Source organism: Agelaius phoeniceus, chromosome 19 (genome assembly GCF_051311805.1).
Source record: "Agelaius phoeniceus isolate bAgePho1 chromosome 19, bAgePho1.hap1, whole genome shotgun sequence".
NCBI classification, from domain to species: domain Eukaryota; kingdom Metazoa; phylum Chordata; class Aves; order Passeriformes; family Icteridae; genus Agelaius; species Agelaius phoeniceus.
Window position 1 is genome coordinate 5330909 of NC_135283.1, and position 19425 is coordinate 5350333.

General features: G+C 47.9%; 2 protein-coding genes across 4 annotated transcripts in view; one reads left to right on the plus strand and one right to left on the minus strand.

The window, feature by feature from the left end:
- The window catches only part of GRB2 (growth factor receptor bound protein 2), a 200535-nt gene that overhangs the window by 91446 nt on the left and 89664 nt on the right, over window positions 1–19425 (plus strand). The gene's annotated exons all lie outside the window — the stretch shown is intronic.
- The window catches only part of TMEM94 (transmembrane protein 94), a 51301-nt gene continuing 32035 nt past the window's right edge, over window positions 160–19425 (minus strand). For all 3 annotated transcript variants that reach the window (XM_054645021.2, XM_077188425.1, XM_054645020.2), the window contains 17 exons: window positions 18793–18966; window positions 15514–15616; window positions 14107–14324; window positions 12739–12920; window positions 12401–12539; window positions 11659–11774; window positions 10709–10808; window positions 9198–9306; window positions 8477–8666; window positions 7591–7668; window positions 7117–7202; window positions 6576–6657; window positions 5745–5899; window positions 5375–5469; window positions 4183–4276; window positions 3771–3941; window positions 160–2935 (listed from right to left, as the gene is read on the minus strand). In XM_054645021.2, coding sequence (XP_054500996.2) covers window positions 2863–2935; window positions 3771–3941; window positions 4183–4276; window positions 5375–5469; window positions 5745–5899; window positions 6576–6657; window positions 7117–7202; window positions 7591–7668; window positions 8477–8666; window positions 9198–9306; window positions 10709–10808; window positions 11659–11774; window positions 12401–12539; window positions 12739–12920; window positions 14107–14324; window positions 15514–15616; window positions 18793–18966 — 2165 coding nt within the window. In that variant the 3' untranslated portion in view covers window positions 160–2862. The remainder of the gene's footprint in view (window positions 2936–3770; window positions 3942–4182; window positions 4277–5374; window positions 5470–5744; window positions 5900–6575; window positions 6658–7116; window positions 7203–7590; window positions 7669–8476; window positions 8667–9197; window positions 9307–10708; window positions 10809–11658; window positions 11775–12400; window positions 12540–12738; window positions 12921–14106; window positions 14325–15513; window positions 15617–18792; window positions 18967–19425) is intronic.

The window sequence follows — 19425 nt, forward strand, 5'->3', positions numbered from 1 at the left end:
AAAGCTGAGCAGAAACTGGGAAAAAGGCCAGAACTGGATCCCAGGAGCATCAAGCTCTCAGGCTGTGTCCCTTCAACAGGACAATCACACCCTGTGACCCCAGCAGCCACAGACATTTTTACCTCCTTCCTTTGCTGGGTGCAAACTCGTTCCCAACTCTTGGGTGTGTTATCCAAGACAATCATTTATTGCCATTCATATACTGGATGCTTGTGGGTCTGGGTTTGTTTCTTTTTTTTTTCCTTTTTTATACAATTTACAATTTTTAATACAAATGAAATATTTTTACATACATCCCAAAAAATTTAATATAAAATATACAGCATTTAAAAACATCTTGATGTAGGAAATTTCCTTCTGAAGCCATGCACTCTTACCCTTAGACACTTCAATGTCTGAGGGAAGGGTGGCACTGTCAAGACCATCCTAAAGGCTCCATTCATACACTTTAGCTCCCTCCAAGTCTAGCTGGGAAAGGAGGATGCAGGAAAATAAACATTTGTGATCACCCAGAGGAGGAAATCTTGAAGGTGCCTTCTCTAGAGGAAGATGGAGCCAGCAGGAAGCCCTGGAATCTGCTGCTTTTTAACACCTACAACAGTTCATGGCACAGGACAAGAGCTGAGGTGTGAGTGGGGGCAAAGCTGGGACAGCAGTGAGCAGCTCTGTGCTGCCTCTGACTCCAGCTCAGTTTGGCCACAGAGATCATATCCCACTTCTGATCCCACCCTGGCATAGGGAAGGAAAGCTGATTTCTCAGGGGCCAGGTGTCATGGATCTGGAGCTGGCATTCAGTGAATTGAGGCTGAGAAAGGTGCAGGTTGTTCTCCCTGAGCCCTGCAGGTGCCAGGGGAGTGAGGGCACAGTCCAGCCTGGCTGGCAAAGGTGGGCAGACACTGCTGTGGTGCAGAGGAGGAGCCCTGTGCTTCCCCAGGGAGCTGCTGGCTCCCTATCCTGTGCAATCCTGCCAGCATGGGATCTCTACATCCACCCCCAGCTGCAGAAACTGGGTCCAGGGCTTGGAACACCCCCAGCTGCCCCCTCCAGCATCCTCAGTGTGTCCCCAGAGCTTAGGGGTTGGCTGTACCCAGCTCTGCTCCTCTGCCAGCCCCACAGCAGGGTGAGGGTATTGCTTAGAGACACTCAGCCATGTCTGTGCTCTCTGGTTATGCTGAAAAGTGAGGAAGACAAGGTGGTGCAGCAGAGCAGAGCCTGGGGGTTCCAGCCAGCTCCCTGCTTGCCCAGGAGGGATCAGCTGCCACTTGTTAATCTCAGGTATCAAAGAGGAAGTAACAGCCAAATACTGTAGTGTTAATGTTGGGACCAAAATCAGGGCCAGGATTTACCAGATTTAGTCAGTGTTTAGGATTAGAGTCAGTATCTCCATGACCTGCAAATATTCTGGTAGCCAAGCCCGTGTGCTCCTGTGTGGCCCTTGGCTGTCAGCCCACAGCAGGACCAGTGCTCCCAGTACAGATGGGGTCTGGTCAGAGCTCAGGAGCTTGTGTGCTGCACTGGGGCAGATCATGGTTTGCCAGAGCCCTCAGGGGAGAGTCCCCCCCAGGCAAACGAAGAGACCTCCAGAAAAACACTGAGCAGATGTTGCCCAGGGAGGTTGTGGCTGCCTCATCCCTGGAATTGTTAAAGGTCAGGTTGGACAGGGCTGGAGCACCCTGGGATAGAGGAAGGTGTCCCTGCCCATGGCAGGGTGCCCATGGCAGGGGGTGGAACAAGATAAGCTTTAAGGTCCCTTCCAACCCAAAGCATTCTGTGGTTCTGTATGAAGGCATTAGCACAGAGGGGAGAGACTTCCCAGCACTATCACAGACAGACATGATTGGGCGGGGTTCCCTGTGCCTTGGGGAGCAAGAACTGGATGCAGCACAATCCTGGGACTGGGAAAGGAGCCATTCACCAGCTCTGTATTAGTCACAACTGCAAGTTGCAGATATCCTGCCTGGAAAGACATCCCCTCCCTCTAAGGCAGGATAGTCAGGGCTCAGGCTTTATCTCGAGCTGTGGTTTTCTCAAGCAGGCACATTACTGAAGCAGAACAGCAGTTCGGATCACAAACAGGAGAACAGCTACAAAACCTCTCTGGGGGTTGTTAAAGAACATAAAAGCTGGCTCAACAGGGCTGCAGGAAGCTGAGCCATGCTGGCTCCCTGCAGGCAGGCAGAGCTGCCCTCCCTCGGCACCAGATCACAGGCGGCTTTTCCCAAAGCCCTTCTCATCTCTCTTCTGACACAGCCAGCACATGGCTGTGACAGCGACACTAGAGGGCAGGGCTGGCCCAACCCGGCTGTCCAGAGACCTGTTCCCACTGTCCCCTCGGGAATGTGAGCTCCCAGCACTCTGGGGACTGCAAGAGGGATGGCTCCTTTACCCCGGACACAGGGCAGGGAGGCAGGGAGGGCATGCACAGGCACGCACACACGGAGAACAGGCTGAAGTGGAAAACCAACATGGGTTTCAATAGAGAGCTCCTGCTTCAGCAACCCTACTGGTCCCAGATTCTCCTGCCAGGCCCAGGAAACCCATCTGTTCACAAAGAGGAAAGGAGCCGCTTCATTTTAGCATCACCATGATACTAACAAATACCTCCAGTAATAAATAAATAAAGGAAGAGCAGCCTGAACAGGCACCAGAGCTTGCAGGTTCCTGTGAGGGTACCTGGTAGGCTGGGAGGGGGCTGCATACCTGTGGGGGGATCCCTGCCTGGGCCCTGGGAAGGTGCAGGTGTAGCTTTGCCAGGAGGCTGTCTGGTTTGCATGTGTGATGGAAAATTCCCTGAGCCTTTGGTGCAGCCACTCTTCCAGTGGCTGTTTGGCCCTGGCTCCAGGGAACTTGAGTTGGGTGTTTTTAAAATGGCGAATTCATCCCCAACTTGGTTTCAAACTGCAACTTCTGCCTCTTTTGGTAACGGACACGGACCCTGGAGAAGAAGAAAGAAGACATTCAGTATGCAGAGGGGTGAAAGGTAAGACTGTTCCACTGCCATTCCTGAGCTGCTAGCCCCAAGAAGCAGGGAAGCCCCTATCCTGGACCCTGTGGTAGCCTGGGAGGGGAATCAAATCCAGAGAGCAACCCATGGTCTCAGTCCTACCCCATGCAGCTAAATCCCATCTCCAGGGACACCAGACACAGCACAGAAAGGTCCAGAAATCCTCTGCAGGAACTGAGATGGTGTCTCCATCCCCATCAGGGTTCCCTGTAATCCCAGCTTTTCCTCCCCAGCCCATTTCCTGAATCAATGTTCATCAGTGTTGACTCCAGCTCTGGCTGCTCCCTGTGCTGGGAAGAACAGCCAGTCACTGCCTGCTACTCATTCTTGGCTTCAGCCACTTCCCGTGAAAACGAGTCCCACAGTCCAGGCTCTGTGTGAAGGCACATTTCCTCTGCTGTGATTCAATGCCTCTCTGTCCTCATGGGACAAGATGGAGAGAGCAGCCCTCCCCAGTTCCATACTGGTGTTGCACAGACCTTGGCTGTCTCCCTCCCTTTGGTCTGAGATAACGAAATTTTGTTCTCCCTTCCTGCTCCCAATCACTGCCACTGCCCTTCTGTGACCCTCCTTCCTCCCCTGTGCTTCCTCCCTGGGAGGTGGAGCGTGGGCCTGCACACAACAGCCAGGTGATTTACACAATGCAGTCAGCTTTTCCTTTTTGTTCCCCACCCTGTTCCCTGGGCATCATTATAATTTGCAGCTCAAGGCCAGGCTGGAGGGAGGCTTCAGCCCTTTCTCCCCATCCTTCCTACAACCCCCATACCTGATTTCATGCAGCTTGACAATCTCATTGATGATGACCACAAGGACCAAGGAAAGAAAACCCAGGAGCCACGCGACCGGAGAGATGGAGACGTGGTTAAAGGTCAAAGAAGAGTTGAGGTTTTCCCAGAGTTTCAGGTCCAGCACAGTCTGTGCCACTTGCCCCAGCACTCTAAGATTAAGAGCAGACACAGCAAATCTCAGCAGACCTGACAAGCTTCCCAGGATCTGCAGATCAGGGTGCAGGCCCAGATGAAATGCTCACACCAGAAACCCTTCATCAGTTCAGCAGTGGAGATCAAATGCCATGTACTTGATTCTCCTCAGCACCAAGAAACTGGTGCTGGAGTGGGCCTGGGGCCCTCCTTGCTCCAGCATCCTGGAGCACCTTCCCAGGGCCTGTGGGTACTCACACAACAGCCACAGTGAGCGTCCACCAGCGGTTGGACAGGGGGCTCTTCTTCCACAGGGGCTTGGTGCGATGCACGTGGGTGATGGATATGAACACTGTAGACAAAAGGGGATTATTCAGCATCACACACAGATACAGCACTTTACAAGGTACATCAACACCTGTTACTCCTAAGGGATATGGGGTTCATGTCCTTGGAACCAGCCTACCATGTGGGGCTCTTTCAGACCAGGCTCCTCACAGCAATTCCAAGCCCCTGGAATGCAGCTGGGGCAGTGCAGTGGTTGTACTGCATACCACTGCTCACTGTGAGGTTGGTTCACAGCCTGGGAGCTAAAACAGAGCAGGCAAAAGCCCAGGTCTGGGGAGTGGGGCAGGGGTGGGTGTGCCCTTGGTCCTGGGATGCAACAGAGGAAAGCTCCAGCCAAGAGAGAGATTTAGCCAGAGACCCAGGGCTGTCTGTACAGGACCCAGCATTTGCTCAGCTGCCAGGCAAAGCACCCCTGCCTTGCCTTGGTGTCTGAGGGACAAAAAAGCACAGCAACCCACTCTCTCCAAAGACAGAGATCAAATCAGGAAGCATTTCTGTTGGACTGGACACCTGCACATATCAACACACAGTGCTCTGCCCAGCACCATGGGACATAAGGGACAGGGAGCTGAGACCCTTCAGCATTGTCAGGGAGCTGCTGGACCCACCCTGCCAGGCAATGGGTGCAGGTGATGAGGGTCAGCCAGAAGCTGGCCCCACACCCCTCCAGAGGGTTTAAAAAGGCTTCCAGCTCTCCAACAGTCACAGCTGCATCACTCCCCTTTGTGGGAAGGCAGTGGGGTACTTCACAGAACAGCAGCAGGGATACAAATGCTTTTGAAGGAGGGAGTATTTTTGGAGAGCTCCACGTGCTGCTACTAACTTTCCAGAAGGCAAAAGGGATTTGGCTCTTCTAGTGAGACTGGACCGAACCAGCACTTCACCAGACTGGTAGGAAGCAGAATCAGTTCTGAGGGTGTTGTCTTTAATCTGCCAGCGTAGTGTTTAGTGAGACAGGGGGATCTGTGCCTGTGCTGTGAGGCCACTGCAATGTCTGCTTCTATCAGGGAGTTTGTGCTCTGGCATAGGGGGCAAAGAAAGAGACAGAGGATGCAAGCTTTCCCCCAGAGCAGAGAATGGGGTTCTGGGAACAGGGACTTACCTGTGTGCAAAACAATCAGGCCAGCTGTGAGCTTCTGGGCTACCAGGAGAGCATTGGAAAATGTCCCAAACCAGTCAGGAGCACCATAAGCATTGCTAGTGAATGAGAGGACACAGGAGAGTCAACAGTGGACACTTAACTGACCTGCTCCCACCAGGGCCATGTCCTCCTTTAACTGCTGAGGAATCTGTGGGGGAGCTCAGGCTGTCCTGGTGGTGACATGGAGGTGACAGTGGGCAATGATGTAGCTGTCAAGGCTACAGCCCTGGTGGGTCATGGAAGAGGCTGAAGCTTGTTAGAGGACTGGAATCAGTCCTCCTTGGAAAGGGCAGGAGCAGTAGGGATGTGTGTGCCAGGCCCAGTTCCTCACCTGTGCAGCATGATGGAGGAGCAGGCTGTGAGGTTGAGGCTGGTCGTGTTCACCCCTTTGCAGGACTCATGCAGGGTGAACCCGAAGCAGATGAGGCAGGAGCAGATGGTCAGGCTGAATTTCAGCAGGAAGCAGAGCAGGAAGTAGTGCTGAGTCTGTGAAAAAGGAAAAGGAAGGAGGATGACATGGGCATGTCATTGGTACAACCTCCTCCCCATGACCATCAGAGAAGCAGTGGCTGTAGTACAGATGAAATGCTGCCCTGAGGATCTGCTTCAGGCATGCTGGAACAGGAAATTCCCTCCCTGGCTCTGCCATGGATCAATTCACTGAGCAAGCTAGGAAGGCACAGTGTCACAAACACATTTTATGAAAAATCCTTTCCTTAGGATTTTTTCTCCTGAGAAGCTGAGAGGCCTCAGAAACAAAATGTAAACAATGATTATCTGCTGCTGTGGAATGCAACAGGTGCATCTGTGATTGGTCCATGGTTGTTTTTAATTAATGGCCAATCACAGCCCAGCTGTCTTGGACTCTCTGAGTGCCACAAGCTTTTGTTATTTATTCCATTCTCTCCTTTCCTTACAAGCCTTCTGATGAAATCCTTTCTTCTATTCTTCTATTCTTTTAGTATAATTTTAATATAATATATATCATAAAATAATAAACCAGCCTTCTAAAACATGGAGTCAGACTCTCATCTCTTCCCTCATCCTGGGACCCCTGTGAACTCCACCACAGCACAGGGCCTCAGCTATGGCCTCCCACCAACACTGGGACAAAACTGAAGAGAAAAATATGTGGACAATTTAAATCTGAGGGCCCACCTACCTTCTTGGGAATGGAAGTCAAGTTTTTTCCTGTTGCCATGGTCATGATGGAGCTGTGGGGAGGCTTGCCCAGGAGCGAGATACTGGAGAAAGGTAAGTTAAGTGTCTCAGTTATGAGTTCAGGCACCAGAGCTATTGTGCTTTTATCTAACATTTGAACCCAAATAGCCTCCTCAGACTGCTTGAAGCATTGGCACTTATGTAAATATGCTATAAAAGGTGTTATTCATGGCAGGTGCAGACAAAGAGAGAATTGACTTCCAAATGTATAAGGGAGAAAAAAACCACTTGTGGTACCTTGGCCTCTACCTGACACCCCCAACTTTCCACCACACAAGGCAGGGGTGAACACAGCAGCACACAAATGCTCCTGTCACTGTTTCCAAGCATTTTGTCAAAGCAGGTGCTTGGAATAATCCCTGCATCCTTCTCAGCATGCTGTGGGTGAAGTCAGCTTTCTTTCAGCATGGACACAGCAAGGCTGAGAGAATGCTCTGTGCATCCTGGGGGGAGTGGGAGGAGATTCCACCTGACAGACTCACCTGAGCAGTGGGTAGCAGAAACAGGAGAGCCACACAATGTCTGTGGTACTGAGGATGGGGGGCAGCTGCACCAGGCAGGAGAGGAACTGGACAGAAACAACACAGAGTGAAGAGCATGAACAGTGCTAGGACAGACTTGTCACCCAAAATGCTGCTGCCTTCCCTGAAACACTGGGATGAACTGGTATCTGGGCTGCTACTGCACTGCCCCTCCATATGTTCCTGTGGCAGGAGCTGCAGGGGATGCTTTTCTCCAGGGAAAAAGGATTTGAAGGTAAATGTATGAGGATCAGGGACAAGGGGCAGCCCAGGCTGAGATCACCAAGTCTCCATCTGTAACTTCCCCACACACTGTGCAAACCTGACTGAAGGCCATGTTCCTCCCTCGAGGCTGCCCTGCTGCAGCCACCCAAATCCACGTGAGCCCTCCTGTCCTCTGAGCTAAACACTGTCCCCAGCCAGGCCAGGACTCACCTGAATGACAACCAAGGTCAGCTGGCACTGCAGCAGGAAGAGGAAACACTTGCGGATCCCGTAGGTTGCATGCCTGGCCTGGAAGGAAGGACAAGCCCTCAGAGCCCTGCTGGGAGCAGCTGCCAGCCAGGAGCAGTTACTGGCAGGCAGGGACAGAACATTTGGCCTGCAGGGGAAGTGGGAGGGGAGAGGAACTGGACACACTGAAAGGAAAAAGGGAAGGTCTCTTGCCTACATGGAGAGGTTCTGAAGGAAAGGCAGGATTTAGCCAAGGGGTAAGTTTGTTTAAACTCCTGGCTTTTCTGGGGTTATGCTTCTCCTTAATACTGCATTGTTGCCTGGGTAGGGATCTCTGCAAGATTATACTTCATCCAGATGAACAATATTCATGTACTGTTGCCATAAAGCACCATTTCCAATCCAATACCTACACCTTGGACCAGGAGGACCAGGCAGGAGGATTCTCCCTCTTGTGCTTCCTAGACAAAGGCCAGGAGTGTCACACTGTTCTTCTAAGTTCTTCTAAGCCTTCTGATGTTTACATTTTTGTAATAGAGTTTCTCACACACTTTTCATGTAAATAATGATTGGTTTGAATTCCTTTCTGTAGGAGGAGAAATTTGATGGACTGCTGGTTTGACAAGTGTGGCTAGAGAGGTGGCAACTTCATCCTCCAATCTATGGTCACTTTTGAAAGTCTATAAATATTGGAGTTCAGAAATAAACTACGCTCCTTTTACCTTGGACATTCCAGCTTGTGTGTGTCGTTCATTTCGTGTCCTACTGTGACACAGGAGACACAAGCAAAGCTCCTGCTGGCAGCACTGTGGGCACCTTGAGCACAATGCTGGTGTGAGCTCCTGGCTCTGGGGATTGCTGGGCTCACCTGCTCTATGAGCCTGATGATGCTGGTGCTCTCCTCCTGGCGGAAGGACATGGAGCAGGGCAGGCTGTTGAGCTGCCCTGAGAGCTGCAGTGGGGTGAGCTCCTCAGAGCCATTGCTCAGGGTGGTGCTGGTGGCATAGCCAAAGGTCTCCCAGGAGCAGCGGGATGGGTAGAGAGGGTCCAGGGCTATACTGCAAGGACAACACAGAGCTGTTGTGAAAGGCCTCATCCCAGAAAGGAAACTGTCTCACTGCAGTGCAGCTTGGAAGGTCACTCTGTGCTGTGCCATGCTCTGTATACCTTGCTCAGGTAGAGAAGCCTGAGCTAGAACATGAAATTAGGATCAAACTCCCTAGAGTTCATTTATTCACAGAGAAATAATGAACATATTTGGGTTTGTGGCACAAGGTCAACAAATTGGCTGATCCATGGGGTACTTTCACTCTTTCACCCAATGGAAAGGATCTGTAATGGCAGTTGGGGCACAACAGTCCAGCATGTAAGAGACTATCTTCCCTTCAGACATGGAAATACCTCTGTGTGTCAAGGACCTTAAACAGACATCCCCATCCAATATCCCAACTCTCCCTCTTGTAGACCCAATTGGACAGAGCAATTGTGAGCACCTCCCTGCACAACCCACAGGTGTGGTGTGACCCATGGCTGGGTATTTGCTACGATGGAGGCAAAGGCAGCTGGAGGAGGAACAGACCCCGCCCCACCTGATATCACTCTGCAGGAAGAGGCAGCTGTTCCGAAGGTTGGCAGAGCTTCCCAGACAGCAGGTCACCTCCCCATACTCCTGCATGATCTTGATCATCTCACACATGGCTGCAGAGGGACAGAAGGAGCAATAGTGTGTTATGTCATTATGCACACAAAAATGCAGTGTTTCACACTCTTTCCAATCTGGGTAACAAACAGATCCTTTAAAACTGCCCCATCATCACTGTGTACATTGAGATCCACTGTCAAAGCTCACAATTAGAAAGTTAATTAACTGCAGACCAGGTGCTCTATCTACCTGCCACTGCAGGAATTATCTGTGGTTCACAGAACTATGACCCAGAGATTTGCATCTCCAGCACACCTCCTTCAGACCAGAGCTGTAGGCATAGCCTGGGTACATAAAACACCTTCAGCACCAAATGCTCTCGTTAGAAAACAGCAGGAATGAAATAAACCTAAATAATTCAAACTGAAAATGAATACAGTGTTTCAAACTCAGCAGCACATCACTAGTGGTGTTGCAAGTCTAAAGGAAGGGAGGGAATGTAACAAACCACTCCAAAAGCAGTGCCACATGTAGCCATACTCAGAGCCAGCCCCTGTTCCTGCACTCCCACCCACCACCACCACCTCTACCCTTTATCAATATGTTTATTGACATCCCTGGGGCCTCTTAATCAAAACTGCTGTTTGATTTGATTTTAGTTCTGTAGCTCCATGCACGGTGCTCTGTGTATACATGGATTTTCCAGAATGCTCCAGGCAAAAAACCCCAAGCCTCCCCTCTGCAGATTCCCTTGTAAACACCCTCACTAAATGCCTGGTGCACAAAGACTGCAGCACACTGAGGGGTTGGGTCAAGAGAGGAGCTGCCACTTCTGTCAGAGAGAGGAAATTTGGGCACTAAGAGTGAAGGCAGACTGGACTGTGATTGACATGCAGGAAACTGTGACCAGAGGTATTAAAATGGCAAATCATAATGATGCTCCACACACACTGGAGATTTGGCAGTCATTTGCCAGTTGAGCACTCAGCCCCTTTCTTTAAGTAAGACCTCAGAGAGAGAAAAATTTTGTCCTTTCTGTTTCCTGCAATCAAAAACTGCAAAGCAGCAGAAGGTGTTAACAGCAACTGCCAGGGGAACATTCTTCTGGAAGTGATTTCCAAGTTATAGAAGAGCTGTGAGCAGAGATCAAAGTCTCCTGGTACACTGATAACACTTATTTAATGAAAGGCAGTAGCATTTTGGATGTTTGCTTTTGTGTCTCTTATGAATGCAAATTGAAAGGGTTCTCAGCCCAATTCAGCAGCTGGACAACAGCTGCACTAAAATTCAGTTAACACCTGGCTCCCCACAGGTACCGACAGAGGGTAATTAATATCAATAAGTCCTTCTAAATTTCTGGAATGTATCCCCTTCCCTTCATCCATGTCCACACTTGGATGAGGCCAGACCAAGGAGTTGGGGAAGAATTCATGGACAGGAGTAGGAAAGGCCACTCACTCTCTGGGGTGCAGTCTGTGAACAGGGGCACCAGCAAAGGCACGTTGTCAATGTTCTGGAGGTGAGGTCTCACCTGGTGGATCCCCCGGGGGAGTTTGGCCTGAAAAAGAGAAAGGACAGATTAAGAGGGGATGCGAGAGAGAGGCATTTCAGAGAGAACTGCTGAAATGAGAATGATGATTCCTAGAATTATGCAGCTTCAAGATCAGATACAAATTCATGTTCCAGCAGATAGAACTGGCTTTCCCAAGGCACTGCCTGAAGTTTTCTGATAAAGTTCTACACTGACCTGCCAAGCTGCCTATGCTTGCCCTCAGGATTTGTAAGGTCAGTGTGACAAACCTGTGCTCAAGGATTCCTGAGGACTTTTTGCCTGTGTGGAGAATCTAGTCAGACACATCTGCTGTCTTCTAGCAACTGCATCTATTTCAATTGCAGCCACATCAACCTGCAGCAAGGCGAGAAGGGTTCTTGCCTTCTAAAACCAGGCCTAAAAGATTTTTTTGATCTGTATCTCTGATATTCCTGTAATCTCTGCTGAGTACACGTGAGGTCTTTCTGAAGCAGGAAGAGCTTGTCTCACACTGACCACTGGGCAGCACCAGTCTGTGGCTCACAGCTGGAGGAGAGAGTGTTTCTTCTGTCCGCATGGAAAGTGGGATTTGCCCAGCCCATGAAACCCAGAGGAACTGAAATGTAGCTCTCAAGGTTACCCCATGTTTGCTAACCCCATTCCTAAACTCCTAAGCAAAGAGCTGTTCAGCAAAAGTAACTAACTGAGAGAATCCCAAATTTCCCAGGCTCTAGATACCACGATGGAAGAGGGTGAGAGAAATCAGGAGTCCCAATGGAAACCAATCTCCTTTGAAAAGGAATTTGTTTTGAGAGTACTGAGGTGACACTCCTGCCCATGACAACAGCAGAAGGTGTACAGGGAGAGGGGCCCTCACCCTGTTGCAGTCCTCCAGGAAGCTGGGGATATCACTGTCTGTTGGCTGGAAGCTGATGAGATCCGAGTGCCCTTCCTCTTCCATCAGCAGAAGCCCCTCCACATCATCTCGGGAAACTGGAGCAGAGAGGAGTGGCATAAACAACAACCCCAAACCTGCCTGTGCCACCCCTGTGCCACCCACATGGGACAAGCACGTGGCACTGCAGAAGCCAGGAAACGTGAAGCCTGATTTTCTGGGTTAGCAACACTCAGATCTCCCACTCAGTCATATAAAATGCAGTATTTTTAGATGACTAATCTGTTCAGAGGCAGATATGTGAGTCTAGTCTCTGCTCTTTTGAGACATGATACTTTATCTGTTCTGCTGTCCTTCTAGGGAAGAGAATAAAGAAATCCCAGCTGAAGTAAGAAAAAAAAAAAGAGTAATGGACAGGGAAGTGACCTTCAGTGCCTTGACCAGGGCCCCAGCAAGAACCAGAAACACTCATGAACACATAAATTCATGGCACTGGTGCACAGAAGGATGTCTATTTCCAAAAACTTGGTACTGGCTGGCTAGAAAGGCTATAAATGTAAAATGATGTCGCTTAGACACACACGCACTTGAGGCCAATCCAGTTTTGTGCTCAAAGCTCTTGACAGATCAAGTGTCTGGTGTGGACACAGGAACCTATGAATGGATTTAGAAGAACCCCCCAGGAAAGAGATGGCATTCAGAGTGGCCAAGGCACAGTTCTCACCCTGATGGAGGTCATCATGCAGGGAGCCAGCATGGCTGGGGCTGGATGGGGGGATTTCTGAGCCAGGCACATCACCATTGGGTGTTAAGGATATGTGGCAATTCCAGCCAGTCTCCAGACCCATTTTCTCAGCAAACACCTGTGGGTGAGCAGACAAAGGGTTTTAGAGTGGCTGCCCAGGCCAGAGCACTGCAGACTGATGCCATACTGAGCACAGGTACCTTCTGGACTCATTAGTGGGCTGAATCAGATTAACCTTAGATTGCACTGGAGCTAAACTCTCCAGTCAGACAAGCAGGGGCCATGCAAGGTCAGGGGGTTCAGCAAAGACAGCTTACCTTGCTTTTGAGCTCATCTTCCAGGGAGAAGTAGACAAAACGAATGCAGGCATTGACCAATCCATCAATGAGGCGGACAATGTCAAGGCGGGCCTGATACTGAGATGAGACCATTCCCATGAAGATCTGTCCACTCAGAGCCTGGATACAGTCTTCCTTCTCCATCACTTCCCCAATCCCTTCTTCAGGCATGCAATCCCATTGAGACATGGGGGCCCACATGTGCATCAGACAAAGGCCACGTGGTGGGGAAGCCACCAAGGTGACACACAAGGACACGGTATCCAGACACAGAAATGTGCAGGAATACAAACACAGGAGGGAAGATGAAGAGACATCCATTTGTCCCAGCACATCCAGTCACAGAAGTGGTTTCAGGACATCCCCACACAGGAGACCAAGAACACAAGTGGGAAACAGCAAGCATGAAAAGGAAAAAGATAAAACAGAAGGCAGGGATCAGTTACAAGGAATTTGGGTAGAAAGGTCAAGGATGTATGCTTCATAATGTTCACATGTGCATTTTAAACACATCCTACTGTGCCTAAACAACATGATAAGTCTGGCTGAGGCACAGTGGCATCAGAGCACGAGGGGCTGATGCAAAGGAACTGAATCATGTTCCTTGCAAACACTTCCAAAAAGCCTGCAAAGGCTCTTTGACAGGGTTCCTTCACCATCACCAGAAGCCAGTGGTGAACGGGGGCTGGATGCAGCATGAAGAACAAAATAATAAAACACTTCACATAATTGCAAGGCTTGCCATAGGTGGAATGCAAAATTATTCTGAAAACAGTCACAACTATTCCTAACTGTTGGAAACCCCACTAGTCATATTTTACAGAATGTGAGACCAAGGCAGAAAGAAGATAAGACTGGTTTTCCAAAAGAGCCTCCTGGATTTATGTAATGGTATGTGCTTCCTTCTCAGTTTCCATTGCTGTTCTGAAGGACTTGTACATGTCATGTTCATCTAATGGGAATCAGTTCCTTCAGTACAGCAACAAAATCTATCAAGGAATAATAGTTGCATAGCACTATATACATTTCAATCCTTTGAAAAGCCCATCCCATGTGATTTCCATAAAATCAGACAAATAGAAAAACAAGTACTGAAATATCCAGAAGTCTTGACTCTCTGTAGCCTACTTTAGAAACAGACTTCCCACAAGAAGAATTTCTCTGTAAGCTTCAATAACTTAACTAGAAATACCCCTACCAGCTGCCACATCATTACTTCCTCCAAAAACCCATCTACTTCAGAAACTCTTCCTTCCAAATTTCCATCTGCTACTCTGAATAACAATGTTCTTACAGCTCTAGGCTGATCAGATGCAGCCCCTGGGCCAGCAGCAGAGACACACATACCATCTGAGCTCCAGCTGTTCCTGCGGCTGCTCTGTTTGATGGGAGTGGTGCCGGGGAGGTCGCAGCAGGTGAAGATCGCGCTCTGCCCCGGCACCTGCACCAGCTCGATGCACTTGCCATTGAGCTGGGAGGACAGGGCACAGTGCATGGGCTTGTAGGCAAAGGCAGAGCAGTATCCTGACAGGCAGGCTCGCTGGTAGAAATCCAGCACCTTCTTCCTATGTGGAAGAGGGAAAAAACAGGCAAAGTTAGCAAAAATGTGCCACATTTCTGACAATACAGAAATGCTGTAGTTCCATGTATTTGGAAAAACGTTTTCCATAAAGAGTGGTTAGAAAGTCTGAAGAAGCCTTTCCCTACTGCTTCTGCATTCTCCAAGCTGCAGGCACTGCAGAGCAACAAGAACACATTCCAACAGGGGCAGTGGTGAATGTTTATGTTTGCTCATCAGATTGATGGGTATGAACACAGAGCTCTTCAAATATACTTATTAATATAATATGCTCTATATGGCAGCCAGATGACTCCAAGGAAGTTCATTGCATGACAGCAGAAGCTTAATTCATCAGACTTAATTTATCTCTAGGGAGATAAACCCCAAAGAGGGAACTGACAACTCTGACAATAGGATCTATGGCAGAGATGGTTGCAGGAGCAGACTTTTCTCCTATCCCCTTTCAGAGTCTGGGTCCCAGGAGCTGTATTTAGTCAACATTCAGTAACTGAAATAAGGTAAAGTTCCTTCTCTAAGCTGAATTCACAAAGGTAACAAATCAGACTATACATCAGATTTTTAATTTGCTTGTAACATGATCAATATTCCAAAAAGGATAAGTGCCAGTTTTTTCACACCTGAGGATAAGCAGATTAGAAGAACAATGTGAAAAGTCAGTGAAACTAAACATTACTGGTCTGCTGTGCCAATAGGAACAGCAATTCAGCCTGCAGATGAAAATGCAGCACACACTGTCAGATATTGCAGCAGGACGCCAAGAGCATGATGCATTGTGTGGACTGGTTCAGGCACAATTGATCATTTTGCATTTCATGTAAGACAACACATTTTTCTTGAAAAGCAACAAAAAATTCTCTGCCACCAGCATGACCTGATTATAATTCAGTCCTACTACACAGTACAGTCAGAATCAACTTACAAGAGGACAATATCCCAACAGATACAGTGAGAAGTGGCTTGCTCTTCCAGTGCAACTGAATGCTTGTTGCTATCTAATCTCTTACATGCTATGGTAACAATTAATTACAAGCAGAGATGGCTCATGTTCATAACCTACTTGAAGCTCTTAAAAAGCTAAACAAGCATCACAAAAAGAATTTTAACAGAGTGACCAGGTTCCCTCTGCATTTTATTTGCAGCTCCTGAATGCCCCAAATGAGAAAGCTGCCCACCTGTCAGAACCAGAGAGGGGGTAGATATCAGTACCATCCCAAAAGTCAGTGCAGGCCTCAAGGATGATGTCAGCTGTCCCATGAGAAAACATCTGCTCAGTGCCTGAAGTGTAGGAGAACAATGAGTCAGCATCACATATACAGCTCCCAGGAAGGGACATATCACACCAGCTGCTCCCTTATTTGTTAAAACATGAGTGTTCCCACAAAATGCTTTGATGCATTTCATATATCCCCTTTTCCTCTGCTCAAAGTCTTCAGTCTCCGTCAAGAAATTGTTCAGGATTGATGATGCACCTGCAACTGCCCTTTGTCTAATTGTAGGTTCAAACAAGGCTGTGATAAAATATGAGCCATGTAGTCCCTTCCTATTCTCCCCTTACCCTGTGTATCAATCCTGCTACTATAAAGCTGGGATAGTATCTTGTTCCTGCATCCCACAGAGCAGAAGAGAAATTCCTTTGTGCCTCTTGTCAGGAAAGTACAAGCAGCAGTGATGAGCCTACAGAGATCAAAGTCTGCCTATGCTGCAAAGTGCATTCATTTCTAGGCCAGACATGGAACTAAAGGGTAAGAGCTATTCTTGAATACTTTTCATTCAAGTAGCAGAAGATAATTTGACAGTGTGACCTGCCAAATAACAGCCTGTTTCACATTTTCACCCTGAAAATGTGTTAAATCAGGATGGTCAAAAGTTCAATATAAGGGACTCTAAAAAAGTAACTCATCTTTAGAGAAGAACTGAAAATCAATGGACACCACAGCTTGTCCTGGTTTTCCTTCTCCCCCTATTTTAGTTTTTAATACAGACTCAAAATCTCTTATTCCTTCTTGTAGTCAGAGGTGTCAAAAAGTTTTTCTCTGAGGTGTGTGACATCCCTGATGCAGGTCCCAGGCACAGGACACAAGTTCAAGGACGTGGGGCTGTCTCCCCTCCACACCTCCTGCTCCCTCTCATTTGTATCAACCCATTAACATTTCCTGCACGTAGAGTCTCCCTTTCCTCCTCCAGCTGCTCTGTGACTTTATCCCCAATAGCTTCAAAGCTGAGCTAATGAAAAAAAAAAAGAAAACCACCAAAGAAAAACCATTGCCAAGAAAAATGAGCCCAAAGGCTTCTTGCAGGCATTGTTGCTGACTGCTAATACTCACACTGGCTGGTGAAACCCAGAGCCAAGAATATCCCCTCAACATAAACCAGCCAGGGACTTCAGGAACACCGGAGGATTTTCCAAAACATAGCAGCTCTCTGCTTTTGCTATAAATAGCCATCACAAGCCAAGTTTATCAGCATAACAAACCTCCAAGACGAATAAGAGCTGTGTGTGAAAGAAGGAGCCTGTCTCAGGGACACAAAGGAGCACTTGTGCAGAGCTCTGGTTAATTTTATTGTATAAACACATAATCCTTCCCACCTTGCTCCTAAGGTCAGATAGTCCTTGCTCAGAAAGAGGGAACAAGAGATGTTTATCCATGCAAAACCTATGTCCTGGACACAGAGCAAGAGCTTGCAATGACCACATGCACAGATGTACCCACGTTCATGCCTGTCAGCAACTGCAGTCCATTTCCCATTAATTCCCACCAGAATCCAACACCACAGCCCTGCTAAGGGGAAAGTGGCAGTGACAGCAGACACTATCAACTGCAAGGAGTTCACTGAGCTGTCCTTGCCAGTAAAATGAGCTCAGTCTTTTCCCTTCCCAAATGATGAACTCTCAGGCCAGGATTTCTCTGGCAAAAGGGGGAAAAACGAATGAATAGGGCAGGGGGTATGACAGCCATTCATGGCTGCTGGGACTCATCGGGAAGAACCAAACTGCTCCAGCTGAGCCAATGAGACAGATCAAAAGGAATGGAGCAGTGCAGCTCCAGCACAGGAAGAGAGATGGTATCGAGCCGTTTTCCTCAGCGGAATGCATCGTGAGCACCTCATTTCCATGTGGTTACTATGGATCTGGGATGAACACTGCCAGATGGTGAGACATGTATTTCAATAGAATAGTAAGGGAACATACAGATAAGCTGCCTCCTATTTCTGCTACAGCTGTAAAATTTATGTATCTTGCTTTGACTGCAGCATGTCATGGGAGTGGGTGGATTCCAAGATTTATTCACAAATAATGTGTGGAGAGAGGCAAGTTATGATCATCTGGTCTGACTTCTGCATAAATAGAGCCATTTGACTTCATCCAATGTTATCTGCACAATCCAGTATTTCTGGTTCTAAAATGGCAGTATTTTAGGAAATTTCAAGGGACAAGACTATTGTGTGAGAGGTGTTCCAATGGTTAACTAAACCCAACTGGCAAAATTCCTTTTAGAATTTACTCTAGACAGGATAATCCAGGTCACACCTATTCGTCTGAGCTCCAGGCTCTAACTTAAACCGTTTAAAATTGAGGATAAGGAGTTGAAATGAGGCAACATTAAAGGTTTTTTCTCTACACTAAAAATCTCAGCATCAAAACAATTCCTACTTACAAAGGCTAGGTAGCAGCAATAAGAACAAATGAAAAAGCTCCTCCCCAGATAAAGACAAAAATTTAAGAAGAAGTGGGTGAGAGAAGACAATTTAACCTGGTAAAACTCTGGCCAGCACAATGATCATATTTCAGATTCAATATTGAACATATGTCAACTCTAGAGAGCCAAGTTCAGTCAATTTAAGGAATTACAAAGAGACTAAGAGCTCTGACAGGCAAGCGGTTAAATCTTTCTGAGGTGCTTTAAGACCTCAACCAGCTGTACATCCTTTCCATCCTAGCCCATTCCTCTGAGAGCAGGAAGGCGTAGAAAGAGTGGAGAAGTCTGCATGACTTCAGGTTTATATTCATGGTCACTGTGAGTTTGCATGAGAGTTTTGTGATTTCTTATTAGCATGCAATATAGGAGTGTGCAATGTAATACACTAGACAACTCACAAAGACATTGGTTTATGATTTATCAGAAGGATGAACATTATTAACTAAAACCCAAAGTGATATTCAACCCTGTGCAGTATTAGTTTCACTACCATCATGAAGTCTATTAAAAACTCAATAAACCCATACCACACTCTGTACTGCCATTTGTTCACAGAAAACAGGTCTACTATGTGCTAGCTAAGATATTTTAAAAAAATTATTTGTGATTCTGGAGTGAGCCAAGGCTGGGAAGAATTCCCCCCCTCAGAATACCACAGATGATCACTGAGGTTTGTCCTGACATTTTCTGGGCTCTCTGAGGAAAAGCTCCCCCTGTGCCAAGTGGACGCCCAGAGAAAAAAGGCAGCCTTACTGGTAGTGGTGTCCTTCACAAACAGGTTAATCATGTGGCTCAGGGGGGGTCTCCTCTTGGTGATGGATGAAAGCTTCCCCAGGATGGTTTCCTTCACCATCTCATCACTTGGCAAGCGGTACAAAGCCAAATAGTTCTCCTGCTTGAAGAGATCTTTAGCACCTGGTGTGAAACCTGAAACATGAACACAAGGAGGAGGAAAATCAGGCTCTAATCAATGCAAAAGGGAAGTCCCTTCTCCTGTTTCTGTGCCACCCCCTTTGCCTGTGCTCATTCTGACACCTCCGCAGCAATTGAACTGTGCTCACAGTTAATCTATGTAAATATGGCTCAAGATCTAGGATGAAAAACACTCATAAGGACAAGATTAGTAATTACAGTGTTCATGCTCTTGTTTACTGAGGAGAGTAACTGTGACATCACAGGACAGGCACGGAAGTGAGTTCAAGTTTCCAGTTTTTAATCCTAGTGTTACCTCTAACCTCTTACTGCCCCTATGCCTCCATTTTCCCATGTGTAAAATGAGCTGAGGTACATCCTTTATCCCCAAACACCCTGTAAAGCCCTACAGTAAAGACAGGACAGATATCTGTTCATTAGCAGCTATTCTTTGTCTCCTAATGAGACTGACAG